The sequence below is a fragment of the Saimiri boliviensis genome, chromosome 21 (genome assembly GCF_048565385.1).
Source record: "Saimiri boliviensis isolate mSaiBol1 chromosome 21, mSaiBol1.pri, whole genome shotgun sequence".
In the NCBI taxonomy this organism is placed as follows: Eukaryota; Metazoa; Chordata; class Mammalia; order Primates; family Cebidae; genus Saimiri; species Saimiri boliviensis.
In genome coordinates, this window is record NC_133469.1 from 3,599,623 (window position 1) to 3,625,493 (window position 25,871).

The following is a 25,871-nucleotide window of genomic DNA, read 5'->3' on the forward strand; positions in this document are numbered from 1 at the left end:
CTCTCATGGAGGGCCTGGGTTGGGATTTGGAGCTGGAGGTTCAAGGTTTAGTCCGCACCCTGCTGGCAATGAGCACGTCACTCTCCGTGTCTGAGCCTTGCTTGCCACTCCTGTCACTGTGGACAGTATCCGACCCTTCGATCTTTTTTCTTCCCTCCGTGGTGCAGGATACTGGATGGGCACGTAGTGGGTACACGATCGAGAGAGAATGCTCAGTGGGTGTGTGGCTGAGGGGATGCTTAGTGGGTACGCAGCTGAGGTAGGGTGCATAGTGGGTGCGTGGCTGAGGGGATGCTTAGTGGGTACGCAGCTGAGGTAGGGTGCATAGTGGGTGCGTGGCTGAGGGGATGCTTAGTGGGTACGCAGCTGAGGTAGGGTGCATAGTGGGTGCACGGCTGAGGGGATGCATAGTGGGTACGCAGCTGAGGTAGGGTGCATAGTGGGTGCGCGGCTGAGGGGATGCATAGTGGGTACGCAGCTGAGGTAGGGTGCATAGTGGGTGCGTGGCTGAGGGGATGCATAGTGGGTACACAGCTGAGGTAGGGTGCATAGTGGGTGCGTGGCTGAGGGGATGCATAGTGGGTACACAGCTGAGGTAGGGTGCATAGTGGGTGCGTGGCTGAGGGGATGCATAGTGGGTACACAGCTGAGGCAGAGCGCATAGTGGGTGCGTGGCTGAGGGGATGCTTAGTGGGTACGCAGCTGAGGTAGGGTGCATAGTGGGTGCGTGGCTGAGGGGATGCTTAGTGGGTACGCAGCTGAGGTAGGGTGCATAGTGGGTGCACGGCTGAGGGGATGCATAGTGGGTACGCAGCTGAGGTAGGGTGCATAGTGGGTGCGCGGCTGAGGGGATGCATAGTGGGTACGCAGCTGAGGTAGGGTGCATAGTGGGTGCGTGGCTGAGGGGATGCATAGTGGGTACACAGCTGAGGTAGGGTGCATAGTGGGTGCGTGGCTGAGGGGATGCATAGTGGGTACACAGCTGAGGTAGGGTGCATAGTGGGTGCGTGGCTGAGGGGATGCATAGTGGGTACACAGCTGAGGCAGAGCGCATAGTGGGTGCGTGGCTGAGGGGATGCTTAGTGGGTACGCAGCTGAGGTAGGGTGCATAGTGGGTGCGTGGCTGAGGGGATGCTTAGTGGGTACGCAGCTGAGGTAGGGTGCATAGTGGGTGCACGGCTGAGGGGATGCATAGTGGGTACGCAGCTGAGGTAGGGTGCATAGTGGGTGCGCGGCTGAGGGGATGCATAGTGGGTACGCAGCTGAGGTAGGGTGCATAGTGGGTGCGTGGCTGAGGGGATGCATAGTGGGTACACAGCTGAGGTAGGGTGCATAGTGGGTGCGTGGCTGAGGGGATGCATAGTGGGTACGCAGCTGAGGCAGAGCGCATAGTGGGTGCGTGGCTGAGGGGATGCATAGTGGGTACACAGCTGAGGCAGAGCGCATAGTGGGTGCGTGGCTGAGGGGATGCATAGTGGGTACGCAGCTGAGGTAGGGTGCATAGTGGGTGCGTGGCTGAGGGGATGCATAGTGGGTACACAGCTGAGGTAGGGTGCATAGTGGCTGCGTGGCTGAGGGGATGCATAGTGGGTACACAGCTGAGGTAGGGTGCATAGTGGCTGCGTGGCTGAGGGGATGCATAGTGGGTACGCAGCTGAGGTAGGGTGCATAGTGGCTGCGTGGCTGAGGGGATGCATAGTGGGTACGCAGCTGAGGCAGAGCGCATAGTGGGTGCGTGGCTGAGGGGATGCATAGTGGGTACGCAGCTGAGGCAGAGCGCATAGTGGGTGCGTGGCTGAGGGGATGCATAGTGGGTACACAGCTGAGGTAGGGTGCATAGTGGGTGCGTGGCTGAGGGGATGCATAGTGGGTACACAGCTGAGGTAGGGTGCATAGTGGCTGCGTGGCTGAGGGGATGCATAGTGGGTACACAGCTGAGGTAGGGTGTATAGTGGCTGCGTGGCTGAGGGGATGCATAGTGGGTACGCAGCTGAGGCAGAGCGCATAGTGGGTGCGTGGCTGAGGGGATGCATAGTGGGTACGCAGCTGAGGCAGAGCGCATAGTGGGTGCGTGGCTGAGGGGATGCATAGTGGGTACACAGCTGAGGTAGGGTGCATAGTGGGTGCGTGGCTGAGGGGATGCATAGTGGGTACACAGCTGAGGTAGGGTGCATAGTGGCTGCGTGGCTGAGGGGATGCATAGTGGGTACACAGCTGAGGTAGGGTGCATAGTGGGTGCGTGGCTGAGGGGATGCATAGTGGGTACGCAGCTGAGGCACAGCGCATAGTGGGTGCGTGGCTGAGGGGATGCATAGTGGGTACGCAGCTGAGGCAGAGCGCATAGTGGGTGCGTGGCTGAGGGGATGCATAGTGGGTACACAGCTGAGGTAGGGTGCATAGTGGGTGCGTGGCTGAGGGGATGCATAGTGGGTACGCAGCTGAGGCACAGCGCATAGTGGGTGCGTGGCTGAGGTACAGAGTATAGTGTGTGTGCAGCAGAGGCGGGGGCACTGCCTTCTGAAAGGGCATCAGGAGGCTCCCTCACTCCCCTCCTTACTGCAGAACGCACTGACTTCCTTTAATGTTCCCTGTCTGCCGCAGAGCTGCAGAGACGAGGCAGTGGCTGCTGTGCTGGCTGCCGGGAGGAGGAGGCCCTCGGTGGTGCCCATGGCTGGCCAGGACCCCACGCTGAGCACAAGTCACCCGTTCTACGACGTGGCCAGACATGGCATTCTGCAGGTGGCAGGTAGGGCCCCAGCTGGGCAGTCCCCAGGACCCTGGGCAGTGCTGGCCTTCTTCTCGGCAACTTTGGGTTGAAGTGGGCTGGTCAGGGGCTGCCTCACTGCGGCTGGCAAGATTGACAACTAGCTGGAGCCAGGTGCGGTGGGACATACCTGTAATCCCGACTCCCTTTGGGAGTCCAAAGGGTCAGATCGCGTCAGCCTAGGAGTGCCAGATCAGCCTAGGCAACATAGTGAGACCCCATCTCTACAAAAAAGTGTTAAGAGTCAGCCAGGCATGGTTGGTGGTGCACGCCTGTAGTTCCAGCTGCTTGGGAGGCTGACGTGGGAAGATTGCTTCAGCCCAGGAGGCAGAGGCTGCAGTGAGCCAAGATCACACCACTGCACTCCAGCTTGGGTGACAGAGTGAGACCCTGTCTCAAAAAAAAAAAAAAAAAAAACCCGGCTGGGCGCGGTGGCTTTCGCCTATAATCCTAGCACTTTGGGAGGCCAAGTGGGGTGGATCATCTGAGGTCAGGAGTTCAAGACCAGCCTGGCCATCATGGTGAAACCCCATCTTAAAACAAAAACAAAAACAAAGACAAAAACAAACAAAAAAAAGTAATTGGAACAGGAGGGCCTGCTAGTGTTTTGAGAAATAAATTACGCACTTGCCAAAGCGTTATCCGAGTGCTCCGAGAAGCCCGCAGGCAGCGTCCTCCTAGTCTGTAAAGAGCAGAGGCTGCGATTTAATGAATTGTTTTATTCATCAAGGGCACTGTTATGTCTCATCCAGAGCAACACACGTCTGCAGAGACGGAGACCACGCGCCCCTCCGCGCCCAGCAGTCGGTGAGGGGAAAGCGTCTTGTAGGACTTTTGTTTCGTTTCGTTTTGTTTTTTGAGATGGAGTCTCACTCTGTCGCCCAGGCTGGAGTGCAGTGGCGCAATCTCGGCTCACTGCGACCTCCCTCTCCCGGCTTCAAGCGATTCTCCTGCCTCAGCCTCCCGAGTAGCTGGGATTACAGGCGCACGTCACCACACCCAGCTGATTTTTGTATTTTTAGTAGAGACGGGTTCTCACCATGTTGGCCAGGCTGGTCTCAAACCCGTGACCTCAAGTGATCCACCCACCTCAGCCTCCCAAAGTGCTGGGATGACAGGCGTGCGCCACCACACCTGGGCAGAGTCTGATTTTTCCGATACTCAGGGGCACAGTAAACAGAGGACTGATGTCATCAGATGTACAGTTTAGAAGCCTCTTTCTTGAGGTGGGCTGGAGAGGAAGGACAGCGGATACTGGAGTCAGGGAGACCGAGAAGAGCAAGAACAGAGGTTCAAGTGAGTGCCGTGGCCGTGGGGTGCAGAGGAGGGCGTGCGTTCGCGAGATGTTTTTTAAAGTGTTGAGCTGGTGGCCTAGCTGAAACCAGAAACCGGGAGTGGTGGGGGTTGTCACATGGGATGAGGTTCCCAGGGGTGCAAAAGGAAGAGTTTAAGAGAACGGGTGGCTGGGCCATGTACAGGCTGTGCCTCACGCCTGTAATCCCAGCACTTTGGGAGGCTGAGATGGACAGATCACCTGAGGTCAGGAGTTCAAGAACAGGCTGGCCAATGTGGTGAAACCCCATCTCTACTAAAAATAAAGAAGTTAGCCGGGCGTGGTGGTGCACACCTGTAGTCCCAGCTACTTGGGAGGCTGAGGCAGGAGAATTGCTTGAACCCAGGAGAAAGGAGGTTGCGGTGAGCCGAGATCACACCATTGCACCCCAGCCTTGGCAACAAGAGCAAAACTCTGTCTCAAAAAGAGAGAAGGGGGAGCCGGGGAAGTAACTTGGTCTCTTCTTCAACACGCCTCCATCCACCTGCTCCCCCAGTGGGTACCCAAGGGGCTGGGAACCTTCCAGATTATCCATCCTTCTCCCAGCAAAAACGAAAGTAATTGGAACAAGAGGGCCTGCCACGGTTAACCCTGCAGGGATGTTGGGGGCTGTGGCGCGGTGTACTGTGGGGCCTTCTGTGTCATGAGGGGCCTGTGGGCTGTGCTGGGGTTGTGTGCCCCTCCCGGGGAGTGTATGAAGTTGTCAGAGTTGACAGCTGAGCCAGGGTATCGATGCTGCAGACTTGAGTGGGAGATGATGGCTCGGGCAGCAGTCTTCAGCTTCTAGATAGTTCTCTCGTGTTGGAGCAGAGTTTTCACTCATTTAAAACCCAGCTTCGCCGGGCACAGTGGCTCACGCCTGTAATCCCAGCACTTTGGGAGGCTGAAGTGGGAGGATCAGGAGGTCAGGAGTTAGTTCAAGACCAGCCCTAGCGAGATGGTGAAACCCCGTCTCCACTAAACATACCAAAATTAGCCAGGCGCAGTAGTGGGTGTCTGTAATCCCAGCTACCCAGGAGGCTGAGGCAGGAGAATTGCTTGAACATGGGAGGTAGAAGTTGCAGTGAGCCAAGATCATGCCACGGCACCCCAGCCTGGGCGACAGAGTGAGACTCCGTCTCAAAAAACAAAAATGAGCCAGGCATAGTGGTGGGCACCAGTAGTCCCAGCTACTCCGGGGCTGAGGCAAGAGAGTGGCTTGAACCCGGGAGGCAGAGGTTGCAGTGAGCCGAGATTGTGCTGCTGCACGCCAGCCCGGGCAACAAGAGCAGAACTCCATCTCAAAAATCAAACAAAAACCCCCCAGCTTCTTGAGAAATTTAACCACATCAAGAGACCGTGTGCGGGGCTCAGCCATCCTGAAAAGGCGCTGGCCTTACCCGGAAGTCATGGGGAACACCAAGGGCGGAGGTGCCTGGAGAGGAGCTAAGGGAAGCCACTCTACACTCGGGTGACATCGAGTTTGCAGGCGAAGAGCCAAAGCCAGGCAGATGAGAACATTCCACAGCAGATGCTTCCCAGCACTTCGGGAGGCCGAGGAGGGCGGATCACGAGGTCAGGAGTTCAAGACCAGCGTGGCTCACCTGGTGAAACCCCGTCTCTACTAAAATTACAAGCAATTAACCAGGGGTGGTGGTGCGCACCTGTAGTCCCAGCTGCTGGAGGCGGAGGCAGGAGAATTGCTTGCCTCTTTCATGCATGCAAAGCATTAATAGATATGGATAGAGAACATTATTAGAGCAAAACTTCTAATTGCCAGTGGCTTTTTCAGCTGGGAAAACCAGCAGAGGATACTGTCCCGTCCCCGCATGGTCCCTCGCTAAGGAATGTTCTTGGCAGAAAAGGGGCCTCTCCCCTTCCTCCTCCTGGGCCTCCCCTTGGCATCAGCTTTGTTCCCTTGCCCCCCAACTGCAGTTCATGCACCTGAGTTTCCAGTGGACCCAGGGGCACAGTTCAGGACCAGGAACCTCCTTTCCTCCCGCTTCTCCAGCGCGTGGCATGGCCCACTCCAGGACTCCTTCAGCCACGGGCTCTCCTGCGTCCTTTGGGGGTGTCTAGATGTCCCTCCCACCAATGCGTTTCTGAATTTTTGTGTCCCAGATGCTGCTTCCCCCATGACCAACGTCTAGAAACACAGCCAGAAACCAGATTCTTTTCAAAAAGGAATTTTGAATGATCTCTCCTTATTGAGTGACTATATATGTGTACTTGGCTAAATGGAAGCTTTGTCGAATTTTGACGCTAAAAGTAGTGGGGTTTTTTTGTTTTGTTTTTTGAGACGAAGTCTTACTCTGTTGCCCAGCCCGGAATCTTCTGTTGCCCAGGCTGGAGTGCAATGGTGCGATCTCGGCTCACTGCAACCTCCGCCTCCCAGGTTCAAGCAATTCTCCTGCCTCAGCCTCCCAAGTAGCTGGGATTATAGGTGCCCGCCACCATACCCGGCTAATTTTTGAATTTTTAGTAGAGACGAGATTTCACCACGTTGGTCAGGCTGGTCTCCAACTCCTGACCTCAAGTGATCCTCCCACCTCGGCCTCCCAAAGTGCCGGGATCGTATGCACGGGCCACTGCATCTGCTTAGAGTAGTGTTTTGTAAATAGAGTTGACTTCAGTATTTTAGGAAGCGGTCATTGTAGGGCTAAGCGTGAGTTTTGGGGTCTGAAGCTCCGGTCTGGGGCTGAGGCTGTGAGCTCAGAGTGGAGGTCCGTCGGGTGATGTGAAGCGGGATTGTGCATGGAAGACTCTCTTCTTTCTGGGTCCACAAGGGGCAAGAACTTCCCAGCACCATGCACCTGCCCGCTCCCAGGCCTCTCCATCCGGGAGATTTAACGGTTTCTGTTTTGATTTTTGAGGGCTCAGGAAAGAATCAAAAGTCAGTCACTCTAGCGGAAGTTTAAAGGAATTCCTTTCATTGGCCAGGGGACTTGGAGAGGGAGGGAGTTTCTCGCAGGTGCAAAGTCCCCTCCTCCCACACCCCTTCGGATTCCATGCTTGGGTCCCCTTCCACACTCTTCACGGAAGCGTTTTTCTCTCTCATCTTTTTCTCTCTCCTTTTTCTTTCTCTGCCTAAATAAATCGCTTTCTATAAAACCTTTTTGGGGTCCGGTATTGACAAGTGTACCGTGCCGGGCGTGGTCCCCTGTCCTGTTCTTGGATGAGTGAGAGACCAAGACCCTGGAACAACGTCTTCTTCTCTCAGGAGCGCTGAGCGCTCCCGTGCACCCCAAAACCCGGCAACAGTTCCAGGTCTGAGGACCAGAAGAGGCAGAGGTAGAAGCTCAGAGACGTGGAGGGTGGTGAGGGGCAGGGGAGAAAAAGAGACGTCCACGGCGGGGGTGGCCCCGCAGGACACACGCGTCCGCAGCCCTCAGTCCGGGTGTTCCGATGCCGGCTCGGCTTTCCCGCAGCGCTCGACCTAAAGGGCACGTCAGCTTTTGCAGATGTGGTTGGCAATTTCAAACAAAAGCCGGAACAAACTTCCGACCCCCTCCGGATCGATCGCTGCTGGCTTTATGATGCGGTTTAATCGCCGTCCGCTGGGAGGAACGATGAGGCGCCCTGTGTGTCCTGTGGGTCACGGCTCTGGGAATCATTTCTTGATTCATAAACCAGGCTTCTCCCGTTGCAGAGACAGTGAGTGATGTGGGGCTGTAAACAGCGAGGGGGAGAAACGGGTCATGAATGCATCCGACGCCTTGCAGAATGTGCATTTTACTGATAGTTTTCATTTCCGTATTCTGTCATGTTGAAGTCTGCTTTTGATGTGCTGGCCTGTGTTCCCGGCGAACAGGGAAGGGCGTTTACTCATATTGACGGATGGCATGGACGGCTTCGTAAGTGGGAAGGTGGAAGGTTCCGGGGTTCCTCCCGGCTGCTGGGGAGACCGAGGGAGCGAGGAAGGCTGGCCTTAGTGTCAGGCAGGCACAGGGTGGAGGAAGCTGCGGAGGCTTGGCTGGGAGTCAGCCTTGGCCAGCTGCCTGTGCCAACCCACCTTGACTCTAGCCTGGCCTCTGAGCCTCAGTTTTCTCACCTATAAATGAGAAGATGGGACGCACCGCTCCTGGAAGCACCGAGCATCTTTTTTTTTTTTTTTTTTTTTTTCTTTGAGACGGAGTTTCGCTCTTCTTACCCAGGCTGGAGTGCAATGGCGCGATCTCGGCTCACCGCAACCTCTGCCTCCTGGGTTCAGGCAATTCTCCTGCCTCAGCCTCCCGAGTAGCTGGGATTACAGGCACGCGCCACCATGCCCAGCTAATTTTTTGTATTTTTAGTAGAGACGGGGTTTCACCATGTTGACCAGGATGGTCTCGATCTCTCGACCTTGTGATCCACCCGCCTCGGCCTCCCAAAGTGCTGGGATTACAGGCTTGAGCCACCGCGCCCGGCCAAGCACCGAGCATCTTACCTGGTCCGTGGTAACAGCTTACAGTGCACTCACTGGGTTCTGGGGCTATGCCAGGACTTCACGCAGGCTGTTGATTTAAACCTTCCTGTAACCCCTCCAAGTCAGTTTCATTATTATTCCCACATTGCAGATGACCAAAGAGGTGCCAGCCCAGCTGAGCCAGGGATTGGGCAGAGGAGGAGACTCTACCCTGGCGAGCTGAGGACACGCAGCCCTTTGCGTTTTCTTCTTTCTCTCTTTTTAAACTTTTTACTGGCTGAGCATGCTGGCTCACGCCTGTAATCTCAGTACTTTGGGAGGCCAAGGCAGGTGGATCACGAGGTCAGGAGTTTGAGACCAGTCTGGCCAACATGGCGAAACCTCGTCTCTACCAAAAATACAAAGAAGTAACCAGGTGTGGTGGTGTGTGCCTGTTGGTCCCAGCTACTGGGGAGGCTGATGCCGGAGAATTGCTTGAACCCAGGAGGTGGAGGTTGCAGTGAGCTGAGATAGGGCCATTGCACGCCAGCCTGGGCAACACAGCAAGACTTTGTCTCAGAGAAAATAAGTAAATAAACTTTATTATGGAAATTTTCAACTGCTTCAAATGTAGGAATAACAGTGTAAGGAACCCAGCTTCCCCACTACGGCACTGCTGTAAGCTTCATGCGTTTATCAGATCTGAATACTGCTGCGGTGTTTGTTTGGAAGGACATTTAGACATCTGTTGATACGAGCCAGGTGCTGTGGTGCATGCCTGTAATCCCAGCTACTCGGGAGGCTGAGGCAGGAGGATGGTTTTAGCCCAGGAGGTCAAGGCTGCAGTGAGCTGTGACCATGCCACTGCACTCCAGCCTGGGTGACACAGCCAAACTCTGTCTCTACCAAAAGAAAAACAAGAAGAAATCCGTTGGTATGAAAATACGAAAATGAAATACCGAATGGGTTGTCCTGGTTTCGGAGGGAGTAAAAAGCCTTGGGTGGCACTTCACTTTTCAGAGCTCAGTCTCCTGCAAGGTTGTGGGGCTCTGCAAGCAGTAGGTGCTCACTAAGTGTTTACTGAATGGATGAGTCAGCACTGGATGCAAGCAGGAGGCTTGTGAGGAGCAGGCCGCTCCCTCGCGGGCCTGGCTTTCCTGAATCCTGCAGACCTAAAGAGGACTCGGCTCCCCTTCCGCCTCTGCAGGTGTGGTTGGCAACGTCACACGTGGTAGGTAATTTGACCAGAAAAAGATCAACTCAGCCAGCATTGTAGAGGGCGCACTGTGCCCTCAGCTCTGGATAGAAAGATGAGGCATAGCCCCTGCCAGGCCCCAGTCCTGGAGAAGTGGGAGGTCTGTGCCCAGCCCCGCAAGCCACACCCATCATTTAAGTCTGCAACGGCTTTTATCTGGGGTTAGATCGCCCTTCACATGGTGGGGGCACCCCCATGAGAATGCCACCCACGCATCTGACCAGCTGGCTACAAACCTGGGAGTTCCCATGACCCTCTCACCTTTGACAGTTTGCTGGACCCACCGCGCCCAGCCTTTTAAAAAATGTTTGATGCTGATGTTAACTTTGAACCCAAAAGTTAGGCATTGATTTGACTCCTTGTTTCTTCAGTTGCCGTATAAAGGATTCGTAAGGTTAGGAGCAAAGTTGTTATTTCCCCTTCCGTCCTACAGGAGGGGGGCACAGGCCCCCGGTCAGCCCTGGAACGCTGGCCTCCTAGGTGGTTGGCACAGCGTCTGGGCAACACTCTCCTTTCCCGCATAGCCGTTGGAGATTCTGGGCCTCAGCACTCCCAGTTGGCAAGGGAAGCAAAGAAAGGCGTGGCTTGCAGTGCAGCCCTTTAAAACAGAAGCTTGCTGAACACATGCAGAGCGTGACCAGGATTCTTAAGGAACTGTGAAGTGAAGAGGCTGCTGCCTTTGGAAGCTGTCAAAGTGCTCTAGGACTCCAGACCTCAGAGAAGCTTCCAGGCTGCTGGGAAGAATCACATGCGTGGCCTAAATGAAAAACAGCCCCCTGGCCAGGCAGCCAGGGCGGGGATGTCAGAGTTCACACACTGTGCGTGTGTGTGCATGTGTGTGTGTGTGCTCATGCCAGTGTGCATGTGGGGGGGGGGTGTGTGCACGCAGAATTGTAATTCTCTTTTCAGGAGACAGGGTCGGTCTCTGTTGCCCAGGCTGGTGTAGTGGCGTGATCCTAGCTCGCTGCAGCCTCAAATTCCTGAGCTCCAGTGAGCCCTCCACCTCAGCCTCCCAAAGTGCTGGGGTTACAGGCATGGGCCAAGGGTGGAATCTTGATGCATGACCTTTCAGAGCTGAGGGCTGAGAACGCTGTGCCCCCCTTCCCATTCCAAGCACACACTCCGAGAACAGTTGTAAAGACTTTGTTTTTCCTGAGACAGGGTCTTGTGATGTCACCCAGGCTGGAGTGCGGTGGCGCGATCACAGCTCACTGCGGCCTCGCCCTCCCAGCCTCAGTGATCCCCCCACCTCGGCCTCCTGAGTAGCTGGGAGTAGAGCTACCTGCCTCCACACCTGGCTAATTAAAAAAAAATTTTTTTAGAGACAAAGAAGATCTCATCATGTTGCCCAGGCTGATTCTGAGCTACTGAGCTCCAGTGATCCTCCCACCTCGGCCTCCCAGAGTGCTGGGATTGCAGGCATGAGCCACCGTGTCCCGCCAGCCATTGGGTTTGAAGCCATTGATCCTAAATCCAGGATAATCTTCTCTTGATCTTTAGCCAAGTTAGATCTGCAGCAACCCCGTTTCCAGTGTCACATTCTGAGGGTCCAGGGGGACTTGTGTTTTCTTTTGGGGGGACTGGGGCACTCCTCCCGCCCTACGCAGGTTAAAGGCACACTCAGCAGCCCTGTGGCCCCTTCCCTGAGGTCCACGCCCTAACCTGCCCCCTCAAGGTCAGTGCTGCCCAGTGGAACGTTCTGTGGACTGGACACCCTCCATCCCTGCCTCGTCCAGGGCAGCCCCTCACCGTGCTTGACTGCTGGACACCTGGAATGTGGCTAATGCCACTGAGGGGCTGGACTTTGGAAAATGGGAATGCTCTCGTCCTGGAAGGCGCTGGCGTGGGCTTCCCCCTCCTGTGGAGGAAAGGAAGAGGGAGCGGAAAGTGCTGGGAGGAGGGTCTGCACACTGCTCCGGGCTTCCCACCTCCAGCCCCCACCCTGGGCACCCCAGTGTCCCCTGGGAGATGAGCACCCTCACAGAAGCCCAGGCCTGGGTCGCTTTGCACAGCGCCCAACCCCTGCGCCGGCCGTGGAACATGGGCCGAGGAACCCTTCCTGCACTGAGCAGAGCCCTTTGAAGGGATGAGCCCGGGGTGCTCAGTGCCATCAAGGCTGCGTGTGCCCTCTCCCTGTCCGTTACCCCTCCTGGGCCTGCGCCACGGGGGTTGAAGTTCATGGTGTGGTGGCATGAGCCTCTAATCCCAGCGACTCGAGCCTGCAGGTCAAGGCTGCAGTGAGCTGTGATCGTGCCACTGCATTCCAGCTTGGTGACATCGCAAGACGCTCTCAAGAAGAAAAAAGTCTTTACAAGTCTTCTCAGAGTATGTCCCTGGAACGAGCCCAAGGCCAGAGGAGCTGCTCCTATATGCAGGCGGCTGCCCACCGACCGGCCTGGGGGCACTGTGGATGGGGCGGGGGCAGTGGCTTTCCCTGCAGAGGTGGGGTTTATCGGGAAGCAGTGTACAGTCAGGGAAGCCAGGGAACATTCCAGGTGGAAGCCCAGGCAGGAGGGTGCTCTCGCACAATTGAAGGAAAGAGGCTATACCAGGTCCCCGGGGGGAGGGGGGCAGACATGGGAGGCCTCGTGGACCAGCAGTGGAGAGATCTCCATGTTCCACTCCTCATGACTACCCGATGTGGAGCTGGGCTCCCTCTGCACTGTGCCCCGTTTTTACCCTTGGCAGGTGTCGCGTGCAGGCTGTTCTTACCTGTGTCTTGGTGTGTTTAATTGTAATAAGGAAACTGTGGGTGCTGGGAAACGGGGCGGCCCTTCTGTTCTGTGTCTCTGAGCTGTGGCTGTGGAATGAGAAACTGCTGAGAATCCAGAGTGGAGGGAGCGGGGACACGGGCGGTGACATTAGACTGCGCCTGAGTCGCTGCTGGAGCCTTCCAAAGGGTGTCCTGCGCGCAGGGGCCCCTCTGTCTCAGGGCCCTGGGCAGAGACAGGAGGAAGGTCTGAACCATGGGGTCTCCAGCCTTCTCTTCTGGCCACTCGTGGGGTGGGGCAGGCCGGGGTGGGGAGCTGGGAGAGGAGGGGCGACAGTGGCTGCAGGCAGGGAGGGTGGTCCGAGGGTCCTCTCCTTCAGGAGTCTGTTCTGTCTTTTTTTTTTTTTTTTTTTTTTTTTTGAGACAGAGTTTCGCTCGTTACCCAGCAGGCTGGCGTGCAATGGCGCGATCTCGGCTCACCGCAACCTCCGCCTCCTGGGCTCAGGCAATTCTCCTGCCTCAGCCTCCTGAGTAGCTGGGATTACAGGCACGCACCACCATGCCCAGCTGATTTTTTGTATTTTTAGTAGAGACGGGGTTTCACCATGTTGACCAGGATGGTCTCGATCTCTCGACCTCATGATCCACCTGCCTCGGCCTCCCAAAGTGCTGGGATTACAGGCTTGAGCCACCGCGCCCAGCCTGTTCTGTCTTTTTATCTCACTAAGCTCCTGGCCTGGAGCCTGGGTTCTGGGGACAGAGATGAGCAGACCCAGTCCCAGCTCTCAAGGGGGACCCCTCCCCACAGCTGTCTATGTGGGGTGGGCACAGATGTGTCTAAAGACCATTGCAGTACAGGGTGGGCCGGGCCATGACGGAGGGCGGGGCTGAGCACCTACGCTCCTGACGGGGCTCCTGTACCCCAAGATGTGGCCATGCCCGGGAGCCACTGCCCCCCAGGCCACGCTGGCCCCCACCTTGGCCCAGAGTCCTGGGTAGGGGTTGGAGGAGGTGGCAGAGTGGCCACACCCTGGCTTTGAAGTCAGCTGTGTCTCGATTCAAGCCCTTGGTGCTGCCTGCCGGCTGGCTTTGCACTGGTGACTTGACCCTGCTGGGGCCTCGGTTTTCTCTCTGTAGAGTGGGGGGGATTATTTCCAGTGCATGGCTGGTCAGGAAGACGAACTTGGGCCACGTGCATAAAGCCACGGGTGGTGGATGCTCAGGTGGCTGCTGCCTGTGCCCGCCCCCCGCCGCCTCGGGCTGGGCTGGCCCGGGAGGCCGCGTCTTGCTGAGTGCCTGAGGGTTTTCTAGGAGAAGGTGGTACAGAGGCTCACCTGTGTCTGCTCCTCCAGGGGACGACCGCTGTGGAAGGCGTATTGTCACGTTCAGCTGCTGCCGGATGCCGCCTTCCCACGAGCTGGACCACCAGCGGCTGCTGGAGTGAGTGCCCTCCCTTTCTGCCCGTCTCTCCGTGTTCCTTGTCCCCATCCCTTCACGCCACCTCCCTCTGAGTCACCTGCTCTGTTCTGGGGCCTCCTTTGTGACTTGCTGGTGTGCGGAGCTCCCGTGCTCATGAGCCTACCCGAGGGCCGGCTGTGGCCCCCCTGGGTCCCTGGCTTCCGGGCACCGTTCCTTAGCACAGTGGGAGCTGCGTTTGGCGTCCTTTCAGCCACCTGAGCTGTGGGTGCCTCCCTCTGGAGCTGGGGACAGTCCCCTGGTCCTGTGTGCAGGCCAACCTTGCAGATGAGATGGCTGCAGAGGGTCAGGCCTCCCCCACGTGCTGTCCCTTTGAGACCTCCTGGGCCTCTCTCCGGGAACATCTTCGGAGCTGTGTGAGTTTCCTGGAGCTGCCGTACCAAATGACCACACGCCTGGCAGCTGAAAATGCTCTGAGCGGATCCTCCCTGGTTCTGGGGGGCACCAGTCCCCAAGGTCAGGCCAGCGGCAGGGCTGCACTCCCCCTGGAGGCTGCAGGGGTCCCCAGGTGACTTGTGGCCACGTCGTTCCTGTCCTTGCCCGCATCTCCACGTGCCCATTTCCCTCCCTCATAAGGTCACCAGCCGCTGGCCTAGGCCCGCTCTGATCCCATCACACCTCATCTGAACCGATTGCACCAGTGAACACCCTGTTTCTGAGTAAGGTCACGCTCGGAGGTTCTGGGTGGAACCTTTGGGGGTGCCGTTCCAACCCAGCACCGAAGACGAGGGCCTGCTGCCACCGCCGCCACAGCCGTCATTGGCTCAGCAGGCATCTATTGAGCACCTACTGTATGTGAGGCATTGGCTAGTCACTGTCTCAGGGCCCACGTGTGAACTGAGGAGATCGCCCCTCAGTCCGTGGTTGGGGGCGGGAGAGGCAAGGCCAGGAAATGGCTCTGAGACAGAAGGTGGCAGGACATGGCAGACGCCGAAGCGGGGGGCGCCTGGACCCCTGCACCTGTGTGCTCCCAGCGCTGCCCAGGTGTGCCTGGGCTCCACGGCTGGGACGGGCTGGGGACTGTGGAAGATCGAGGTTGGTGATTTGCCACGTCAGCAAGCGTCAAGAGCGTTGAAAAGGGGAAGCCTCCGGCAGCTCCCAAACCAGCCTGGCCAAGGAACTGTTTGCCACGTCGAGCAGAGCCCTTGGAAGGGATGAGCACAGCGGCCCCCAAAGCCACCAAGGCTGCGTGTGACCTCTCCCTGTCCAGAGCGGTCCTGGGCCTTCACCTCTGTCCCCCCAGCCTTTGTATGCAGCACCCCAAACACCCTCCCTTGTGCATGACCCCTTGTGTGCTCAGACCGCTCCTGTGCCAATCCCCTGCTGTGGCTGTCGTCCTCCACCCCCCACCGCTATGCAGACATCCCCTCCCATGCACACAGCCCCTACCATGTACACACCTCCTCCCATGCACACACCCCCCTCATTCACACACCTCCCTCATTCACACCCCCCTCCCATGCACACACCCCCCTCATTCACACACCTCCCTCATTCACACCCCCCTCCCATGCACACGGCCCCTCCCGTGCACACACCCCTCTCCCATGCACACAGCCCCTCCCTTGCATACACCTCCCTCCCATGCACACGGCCCCTCCCATGCACACACTCCCTTCTGTGCACACACTCCCCGTGCACACCCCCCCTCCCGTACACACACACCCTCCCTTGCACACACTCCCTTCTGTGCAAACACCCCCTCCCATACATGCACCCCCTCCCGTGCAAACACACCCTCCCTTGCACACACTCCCTTCGTGCACACGACCCCTCTCTCGTGCACATGCCCCCTTGTGCACACACTCCCTCTTGTGCACACACCCCTTCCCTTGCACAGTCTCTACCATGCACACACCCCCCTCATGCACACAGCCCCTCCCATGCACACACACCCCTCCCATGCACACAGCCCCTCCCTTGCATACACCCCCTCCCATGCACACACCCCCCTCCCGTGCACACACTCCCTTCTGTGCACACACTCCCCGTGCACACACCCCCTCCCGTACACACACCACCTCCCTTGCACACACCCTTCTGTGCACACGACCCCTCTCGTGCACATGCCCCCTCGTGCACACACTCCCTCCTGTGCACACATCCCCTCCCTTGCACACTCCCTCCTGTGCACACACCCCCTCCCTTGCACACACACCCTTCTGTGCACACGCCCCCTCGTGCACACACGCCCCCTCGTGCACACACGCCCCCTCGTGCACACACTCCCTCCTGTGCACACACCCCCTCCCTTGCACACACCCCCTTCTGTGCACACGCCCCCTCTCTCGTGCACATGCCCCCTCGTGCACACCCTTCTCCATCACTAAGTCGTATGCTCAGCACAGACTGGGTGTTCCGGGTGGAGAGCCAACCTAAAGTAGATGGACTCATGGCTCCTCAGATGGCTGTCACATGACCCCCAGGCCGCCAGACCCACCTGCAGGACTGAGCCTTCTCCAGCCCAGGGTGGCTTTGGGTCCACAGTCTTAAGCTCTGGCCTGGCCTCGGGCCCTCTGAGGTCTGCCCACTTCCTTCCTTCCCTCCAGCACCCTCCTCAAAGCCACGGGAGCCTCCCGCCTGCACCTTCTGCCCTGGCTTTCCCAGTGTTCCGTAGGAAGCACCGGCCCCTCACCTGCGTACAGCCTTGGGCATCCTGCACCCTCTCCGTCTGTCCCTGTTGCTGGCCACATTGCCTTCCTAGGGTGGCCACTGAGCCTTCTTCCTGGTGAAACCCCTGGGCCCAAGCGAGCCGCTGCTGGGGGAGAGTTGCAGAAATGGGAAGAGCAGCGCCTCTGCCGGAATCCCTGTCCGGGTTAGTGAGAGTCCCCAGGCCCAGGGGAGCAGCTCCGCGTCAGGGAAGGGAAGTTCGGCGCTGTGGGCCTTGGCATCTGCTCTCCGACAGTGAACCGGTTGGGCTTCATTCCTGAGGCCAAGTCCTGGCCGATTCCCTGGAAATGTTTATGTGCCCTTGTGAGGTGGTACCTGGCCTGCCGAGGACTCCCTCACTGCTGGGGACAGCTCAGGACATGACCCTGGTGGGGAGGCTGTGCCCACCGCCACTTCCAGATGCTAGCATCTAACTGTTAAAGCCAAGGGGCGCAGGGAGGAGGCTTTGACCTGGAACCCCCAACTCCAGATGCACAAAGGCACGGCCGGATCATAGCAGCACCCAGAAGACTTTGGGCCGGTTGCTGCTTGAGATTTCTCCCCATATGAGCATTCCATCTGGTTTGTTCAAGAATCTTCCGACCACAGCTGAAACGGCCGTGGCAAAGGCAGAGACCTCTGGGGAGCAGGTGCCAGGAGCGACGTCCGCCAGGGCTGCTGCTGCACGGTGAGGCCGGCGGGATTCGTGGGGTAACCTGGGATCCTGGTGCAGGTACCCCAGACGATGAGGCTGGCCTTCCCCGGGGCTGCTCACCCCAGTGACGAGCAGATGCCAGCCTGCAGCCCACCTTGGTGTTTACCAGGCACACAGGGAGGGACGGATGCCAGATCCAGAAAGAGCTGTCCTCTTGAGAGCAGAGGTGCTCTGCGAGCTTCTCGGCCTTGATGAGAAGAGCTGTCAGGCCTAGCCTTCCCTGCAGCCTTAATGAACACCCACGCGTGATCCTCCCTGTCCATTCCAACTGGATGGCTTTCCTGTGGCCAGACGCGTGCTCCTATTTTTGAAGTGGGTGAAGAAACAAGTCCATGTCTTTGAAGCCCGACTGGTAATTTAGTTAATGACGTCCTGTGCTGAGCACACAGACAGATGCGTTGACACCCGGAGGATTTCAGTGCGTCAAACGGAAGCCACCCCAGGGGAGCCCAGCACCAGGGCCAGAGGAAAGGTGCCTGCTTTTACGAGGAGGTGTCCAGCGTGGGAAGATGAGCCATGCAAAGACACTGGCCTCAGTTTTCCTTTCTTGAAAAAGAGTCTTGCTGGGCGCGGTGGCGCAAGCCTGTAATCCCGGCACTTTGGGAGGCCGAGGCGGGTGAATCACGAGGTCAAGAGATCGAGACCATCCTGGTCAACATGCTGAAACCCCGTCTCTACTAAAAATACAAAAAAAAAAAAAAAAAATTAGCTGGGCATGGTGGCGCGTGCCTGTAATCCCAGATAGGAGGCTGAGGCAGGAGAATTGCCTGAACCCAGGAGGCGGAGGTTGCGGTGAGCCGAGATCGCACCATTGCACTCCAGCCTGGGTAACAAGAGCGAAACTCCGTCTCAAAAAAAAAAAAAAAAGAAAAAGAGTCTTTTGTGAAATGCAAACATGACTATCCTGAGAAGCGATGAGGCGTTCTCTGTGGTTCAAGGACCCTTCCACCCTCTGTGTTCAGGTGGAAGTCTTGACCTGGGCTCTTCTGAGAGAGCGAGTCAATGAAGGGTGACCTTGGTGAAGTGTGCCCCAGTGGCTTAGCCCACGTGGCGCTCAAGACGATACGCTGGAGCAGCAGCGTCGAAGTGACTTCCACAGCGGGTGAGCTGAAATCATGCATGTGTGACGTCAGATGTGTGTGATTTCTCTACATCAAAGCAGATGATGGGATCGGAGCAGGCGTGAGTGACAGCTCACAGCTCTCAGAGACAAGGCAGCATAGACGCTGGAGCCAGGCGGCTTGGTTTGAAGCCCAGCTCTGCTCCTTGCTGATTCACCTCTGTGAGCCTCAGTTGACTTGTCTATAAAGTGGAGCTAATAGTACCTGCCTCATAGGGTCATTGGGAAAATCAAATGTGTAGAAGGCGTGCAGTTCACATGGTTCAGGGTTTTGACAGAGCGCACTCTGACGTTGCTTAGAAATGAAACGCACAAAGGAGAAGCTGGCATCCTTGGTCTCTAGGCTTCCGGGCAGTGTAAGACCAGCCAACCGTCTGCAGGTGGGCACGGGCTGCTGGGCTTTCAAGGTGGTTCTGGGAGCATCTGTCTGCAGAACACCCCTCCTACAGGCTCAGAGAGTGGGGCCACCGGGGTGGATTCATCACTGGATGAGCTCCAGGTGAGAACGTGGACAACCTGAGAGGGACCGTCGCCTGACCGGCTCCATGTCGGGCCCTGCCGCGTGCTGATGGGGAGGTTGGGGGGTCCTGCAGCCCTTCCTCCTGCAGATGGCAAGGCCAGCCCTTTCCCGCAGGTGACTTTAAGACAGTGCTTCCTAGGTGTTGGGGGCAGGATGGAAAGTGGTCCATGGGAAACGAGTGAGCCTACACCAGGTGTCCCCAAACTACGGCCCACGGGCCGCATGCGGCCCCCTGAGGCCATTTATCCGGCCCCCCGCCGCACTTCAGGAAGGGGCACCTCTTTCATTGGTGGTCAGTGAGAGGAGCGCAGTATGTGGCGGCCCTCCAACGGTCTGAGGGACAGCGAACTGGCCCCCTGTGTAAAAAGTTTGGGGACGCCTGACCTACACCACAGGGGGTGGCAGCTGACAGACAGCATCAAGACTCTGCCTCTAAAAGCAAAATGTTGGGAAGCTCATCTGGAAAGAAGCAATTGCTTGCCCTAGAAATGCAGCGAACAGCAGGGAATCTGCGGCGGAAGGGCCTGTGGTGTTGGGGTTAATGGCGAGGGTTGAGAGGTCAAGCATTCCTGGGTTCGAATCCCAGCTCATCCTCCCTGTGAGTTTCCTGGGGCTGACGTAACCACGACCACAGATGTGGTGATGTAAAACCAGAAATGTATTCTCTCACAGTTCCGGAGGCCAGAAGGTCAAAATCAAGGTGTGGGCTGGGCCACGCTCCCTGCAGAGAGGATCCTTTCCTTTCATGTCCAGCCCGTAAAGGCTGTTGGCAGGCCTCGGCCTTCCGTGGCTGGTGGCTGCGTCACACTCTGCTCTGCCTCTGTCTTCCCGTGACCTCCCCTCTGACTTGTCATCTTTGTGTCCGCTTTATGAGAACACATGTGGTTGCACTGAAGGTCCACCTGGGTAGTCCAGGATGAATGAGCTCCTCCTCTCAAGGGCCTGTATGTGATTGCACCTGCAAAGACCTTTTTCCCGGATGTTGGTAGCGGATGCTTGATGTGCAAAGAAAAATGAGCACTGAGACAAAGGATCCTTCAGCAATGCAGCTTTTACCTCCTGGACTGCAGGAAGGGGACTTCCCGTAGCCATCGTGCCACAAGAGTACAGAGAACAAAGGGAAACGCACACACTTATCCCTTACGCATTTGGGGTCATCCTCACTGCTGTGTCTGATCTCTGTTGGCTGGAGCCAGACCTCACAATCTAAGCCAAAACCCGATTGCCTGACAACTTAAAACTTCTCTAAACAGGTAAAAGCAGTGGAGAGCTGGGACATGCCTGTGAGCACGTCCAGCTCAGATATCTTGGGTAAAGTATGAGGACATAGAACATACCACGTGCCTGTAACCATGGCATTTTTCCTACAGCTACGTAGGATAGGGCTTAACAGTTATTAGCACACTTATTCTTTAACAAGAAAGGAAACTTTAGAAAGGAACTTTTCTCCTTCCCACACCAGATAAGGTCATATTCTCGGGTTCCACAGATTTGATACGGGTGCCTTTCCACAGCGCACCTTTTGGCCTGCCACATCCACTTACTAGCCGTGTGACCTCAGGTAAGTCACTTAACCCCTCTGAGCCTCCGATGCCATCCGGTAAATGCAGACCAGGGCCCGTGACGCATGGAGTCTCCCTGTGGCCTGGCGCTGACACCCGCTGGGTGACCACAGCTTCCTTTAGAGAGAAAGCACGTTTGGTTTCAATAGTGAGCAGTTGATTTTCGTAACTGAATCTTACGTGTTGTGCCCAGGTATCTGAAGTACATGCTGGACCAGTATGTGGAGAATGATTATACCATCATCTATTTCCACTACGGGCTGAACAGCCGGAACAAGCCGTCCCTGGGCTGGCTCCAGAGCGCATACAAGGAGTTCGACAGGAAGTGAGTGCCCGCAAGCCTCCAGGGACGTGGGTGTGGGCTGCATGTGGCGGGAGGAGGCGTGTGGCCACAAGGGGTCACCGAGTGTGCCGTGGGGGAGGGGTGTGGCAGGGTGGAGGGTGAGCAAACGTGGGGCAGTTGGGTTCACTTTCCTTCTGGACCAGTCTGGAATCCCAGGCAGGGGTTGACATTCTTGTTCTCTCCTTTGTTTTTTTTTTTTGTTTTTTTTTTTTGTTTTTTTTTTTTTTTGAGACGGAGTTTCGCTCTTGTTACCCAGGCTGGAGTGCAATGGCGCGATCTCGGCTCACCACAACCTCTGCCTCCTGGGTTCAGGCAATTCTCCTGCCTCAGCCTCCTGAGTAGCTGGGATTACAGGCACGCGCCACCATGCCCAGCTAATTTTTTTGTATTTTTAGTAGAGACGGGGTTTCACCATGTTGACTAGGATGGTCTCGATCTCTCGACCTCATGATCCACCCGCCTCGGCCTCCCAAAGTGCTGGGATTACAGGCTTGAGCCACTGCGCCCGGCCACCATCATTATTTTAAAGATCAAATTGTCCCAGACATGCCCGTGCAGGGGCCCTGTGAGCACTGCTGGCTCCGTCTGGCTCCTCATCACTCTTTGAACGCTTCCTCTACTTTCCGGCACAGGGCGCGTTTTCTTGCTCCCGCCGAGGAATTGGCCCCTCTCCCAGGGGCACAGTAGCCCTGGCTCCCTGTCGTGGAGAATGCTGGTGGAGGCCAAGATCTGGACAGGGGGAGTGCTTGTTGCTTTTGGGGTGTTACGGCTCCTAGCCCCTTTCAGTGGAGAGTTAGGGTGTGTGTGTATATGTACACATACTTACACTTACACCAACACACACCGACACGTACATACGCTTACACACCCCCCTACATATACATACACTTACCTACCCCTACATACACACACACCTGCACACACATATACACACATAGCACTCATACGCCTACACACACTTACATACACCGACACACACCGACACGTACATACGCTTACACACACCCCTACATACACATACACTTACCTACCCCTACATACACATATACCTGCACACTCACACACGGATGCACATACCACTTACATACAAATACACCTACATACACTTACATGCACACACACATGCATACACATGGCACTTACACTGACACACCTATGAACACATACCTACATACACACACCTACATATACTTACACCTACACACACATACACCACACACACACCCCCCTACATATACTACACACACCTACATACACCAACAGTCATACACATACACCTGTATACACACACACCCCTACACACATGTACATTTACATATGCCCACGTATGCATACACACATATCTACATACACCTACATAAACACACATACACCTACACACCTATGAACACATACATACACACACACACACTGACACCTACATATACTTACACCTACACACACCTACACACACCACACACATACACCTACATATACTACACACACCTACATCCACCGACACACAGTCATACACATACACCTGTATATACACACACCCCTACACACATGTACATTTACATACACCCACGTATGCATACACACACATCTACATACACCAACACACACATACATGCATACACCTGCACACACACATACGTCACCATCAGGATTTATGTTTATATCCGCCCGCACGATTGGGAATCATGCATTCACACCAGTACCCACACCACAGGGCTCGCTCCTGGCAGGGTGGCTGGTACCATTTTCACATTTCCGTGGCGTAAATCCTGCCGTCCTAGCCGGTTTCAAGCTACCAATGTGACGTCCCTGAACACAGGGCTGGGAAGAGATGGGTGGGCAGCCGCGTCGTACAGACGTGCAGGTACAGAAAACCTCAGAGCGTATAGTCACAGGTAGCAGAAGAATTAGGAAACGGTAGTTTTGAATTTTTAGTGACTTTGTGTTTAATATCACTTACTTCATTGTAAGTTTCCAGTACTTCGTATTTAACAACGGCTCTTCTCCACACCTGGCTTCCAAAAATCCCTGACATTTTGACAATCAGCGTGTGTGTGCCTAAGAGCTGGCTTTGGCGGCCTGCGGCTGACCCCACAGGGGCCATGTGGATGCCCCTTCCCCGCTCCTGGGCTGTGTCTCCCCAGCAGGACACACCGTCCCCCGCCCGCCCTCTGGAGCCCCGGCATGTCAGCTGCCCCTGTCCCCACCCCACCCGCTGCCCACCTTTCTTGCCCAACCTGATGGCTTTGGACTGAAAGATTCAAGAAGGAAGCATGGAGACTGGGAGGGAGGGAGAGACGGACGCTAACGTGGTGTTCCGTTGTGTGTGAGGCTGTAATTCATTGAACCGGCCTCTGGCCGGCTGATGTTTCGGTGATTGCCGGGTGTTTTGCCGTCATAACCAACACGGTGAGCTCCTTCCGGCCCGGGTCAGCTTCTGGCAGGGGAGGCACGGCCTGAGAGGCTCTGGTGTTTTAATCCTGAGAGCTGTTGCCGAATTGCCCGTAGGTTGCGCTCCAGACCCCCACCCCACCTATAAACAGGGCTCCGACCGGCGCGTGCCTCTGCGAACTGTGAAGTGCTGCAGGCGCGCCTGGCGGGCGCGGGGGCTCCGGATTTCCCCCGAGTTTATTTCCTCCTTTGCCGGATGTCCCTAAGTCGGTCCTGTTGAGAGAAGTGACATGCTGAGACTCACAGCGGAGGCCGCTGCTTTGTGGTGATGGGGCTTGGGGTGTCTCTCGGGGCCTGGCAGCCTGAAGTCGCCCCCATTTCCCTCCTCAGATACAAGAAGAACCTGAAGGCCCTCTACGTGGTGCACCCCACCAGCTTCATCAAGGTCCTGTGGAGCCTCTTCAAGCCCCTCATCAGGTACGCGTTGCTCTGGGAGAGGACCCTGCTGGGGTTGGAGGTTTCCCGCCTCGGTGTCTACGAGGTGGCCTTCCCTATCCATGCACCACAGAGGGCCCGTCTCCAGGGTGCCCGGGGGTCTTCGGTGGCTCACAGGGCCAGCCCAGGTCATGGACAGGAGTTCTGGCCTGTGACTCCTGTGGGGTTTGCACCTGGTATTTAAAATCCCCCCTTGGCCTGAACCCCCACACTGTGGAACCACCCTCAGGTTCAGTGAGTTCCTTTTTTCCTTGAGACTGACTCTTGTTGCCCAGGTTGGAGTGCAGTGGCTAGATCTTGGCTCACTGCCACCTCTGCCTCCCAGGTTGAAGCGATTCTCGTGCCTCAGCCTCCCAAGTAGCTGGGATTATAGGCACCCGCCACCACGCCTGGCTAATTTTTGGGGTTTTTTTGTAGAAACAGGGTGTCACCATCTTGGCTAGGCTGCTCTCGAACTCCTGACTTCGTGATCCGTCTGCTTCAGCCTCCCAGAGTGCTGGGATTACAGGCGTGAGCCACCGCGCCTGGTCAGGTTCAGTGATTTTCTGGAGGGACTCTGTTACCTTCACTCTCGTGGTCTGTCACGGGGCACAGATTTAAGTCCGCAAAGGTGAAAGGCGCACGGGGCTGAGGCCAGGAGGACCAAGCACACGCTCCCAGCTGCCCTCTCCGGGCGGGTTCGTGCAGATTCATACAGACCACACTCGATTCTCCCAGCAAGAGCGTGTCATGGAGGAGGGAGCCTGGCTGGCCTGGGCAGCTCACCCAGCCTTGGTGCCCAGGGTGTTTGCTACGTGTCTATCATGCAGACGTGGTGCACCCACCTGGCCGACCTCAGCCCCTCGGTCTCCAGCCCCTCCTGAGATGAGAACACAGCCCAAGGCCCCCACCCCAATCACATTGTTGGCGCGAGCTCTGTGGTGTTGGCCCAAGGCCACCGGTGTGCAAAGACCTCACCAGGCAGACACTTGCAGGGGCTGAGAGCTGTCCACCCCGGAGCAGGTCGCCCAAGGCCAGGCTTCTCTGTGGAGCGTGCAGGGCTCGGACACCCCCAGCCTGCTGAGTGAAGCCTTTAGTGCACGGCAACCCTCATGAGCCGCCGAAAGAGAGGCAGCCGCAGCCTGTGCAGGTGGCGACCTCGGTCAGCTTCGCCCAGATTTAGACTCATTCCCGCTGAATGATTTCTGCCTCAGTACTGGGAAGCAAGAGCTCAAGGGGCTGGTGAGGACTGGGAGGCTCTGCCTGGGTCATGTGGGCATCTTCTTTCTTCCATTTTGGCTGTATACATCAGGCACAAACTGTGTGCACGGAGCCCCATGACGGGGGTAGCATGGGGAAGAGACCGACAGATACGGTTCCTGCATACTGGCCCCGGCCCGGCCCGGGTGAGTTCTGCAGGTGAGGGAGGGGCTCGGTGCAGGGGAGCCCAGGTGTGCACAAGGCGGGTCAGGATACTCAGGTGAGGTCGTTGCCTCTGTGAGAGGTGGGAGGACTCCTGGAGGGCCTCCCTAGGAAGAAGCATTTGGTGGATGGATCACAAGGTCAGGAGTTCGAGACCAGCCTGGCCAACATGGTGAAACCCCATCTCTACTAAAAATAGAAAAATTATTGGGCCATGGTGGTGTGCGCCTGTAGTCCCAGCTCCTCGGGAGGCTGAGGCAGGAGACTTGCTTGAACCTGGGAAGTGGAGGTTGCAGTGAGCTGAGGTCACGCCACTGCACTCCAGCCTGGGCGACAGTGTGAGACTAAGTCTCAAAAAAAAAAAATTAAAAATTAGCCAGATGTGGTAGCACGTGAGCACATCCCTGGAAGGATCGTCATTCTTCCCCAGATGTTCCAATCTCTCTCTTTTTTTTTTTTTTTGAGATGGAGTCTCACTCACTCTGTGGCCCAGTCTGGAGGGCAGTGGCATGATCTCGGCTCACTGCAGCTTGCGTTTCCCAGGTTCAAGTGATTCTTCTGCCTCAGCCTTCCAAGTAGCTGTGGCTCCAGGTGCGTGCCACCATGCCCAGCTAATTTTTTTATGTACTTCTAGTAGAGACGATGTTGGCCAGGCTGGTCTCGAACTCCTGACCTTGTGATCCACCCGCCTCAGCCTCCCAAAGTGCTGGGATGACAGGGGTGACCCACCGTGCCCGGCCCGATGTTCCAATCTCACAGGCCTTTGCCATCCGCCCC

At 56.6% G+C, this 25,871-nt stretch overlaps 1 protein-coding gene across 7 annotated transcripts in view; it reads left to right on the forward strand.

The window, feature by feature from the left end:
• Positions 1-25,871, forward strand: part of ARHGAP8 (Rho GTPase activating protein 8) — an 87,338-nt gene that overhangs the window by 28,726 nt on the left and 32,741 nt on the right. For 6 of the 7 annotated variants that reach the window (XR_012515503.1, XM_039463146.2, XM_010343301.3 and 3 more), the window contains exons 2-5: positions 2,602-2,746; positions 13,778-13,865; positions 20,661-20,792; positions 23,589-23,675. Coding sequence is in view for 6 of the 7 variants with exons in the window: in XM_010343301.3 (XP_010341603.2) it covers positions 2,602-2,746; positions 13,778-13,865; positions 20,661-20,792; positions 23,589-23,675 (452 nt within the window). In the remaining variant the exon portion in view is untranslated. Of the gene's footprint in view, positions 1-2,601; positions 2,747-13,777; positions 13,866-16,698; positions 20,467-20,660; positions 20,793-23,588; positions 23,676-25,871 lie in introns of those variants that run through there. The other variant, XM_074391169.1, reaches the window with a different exon arrangement.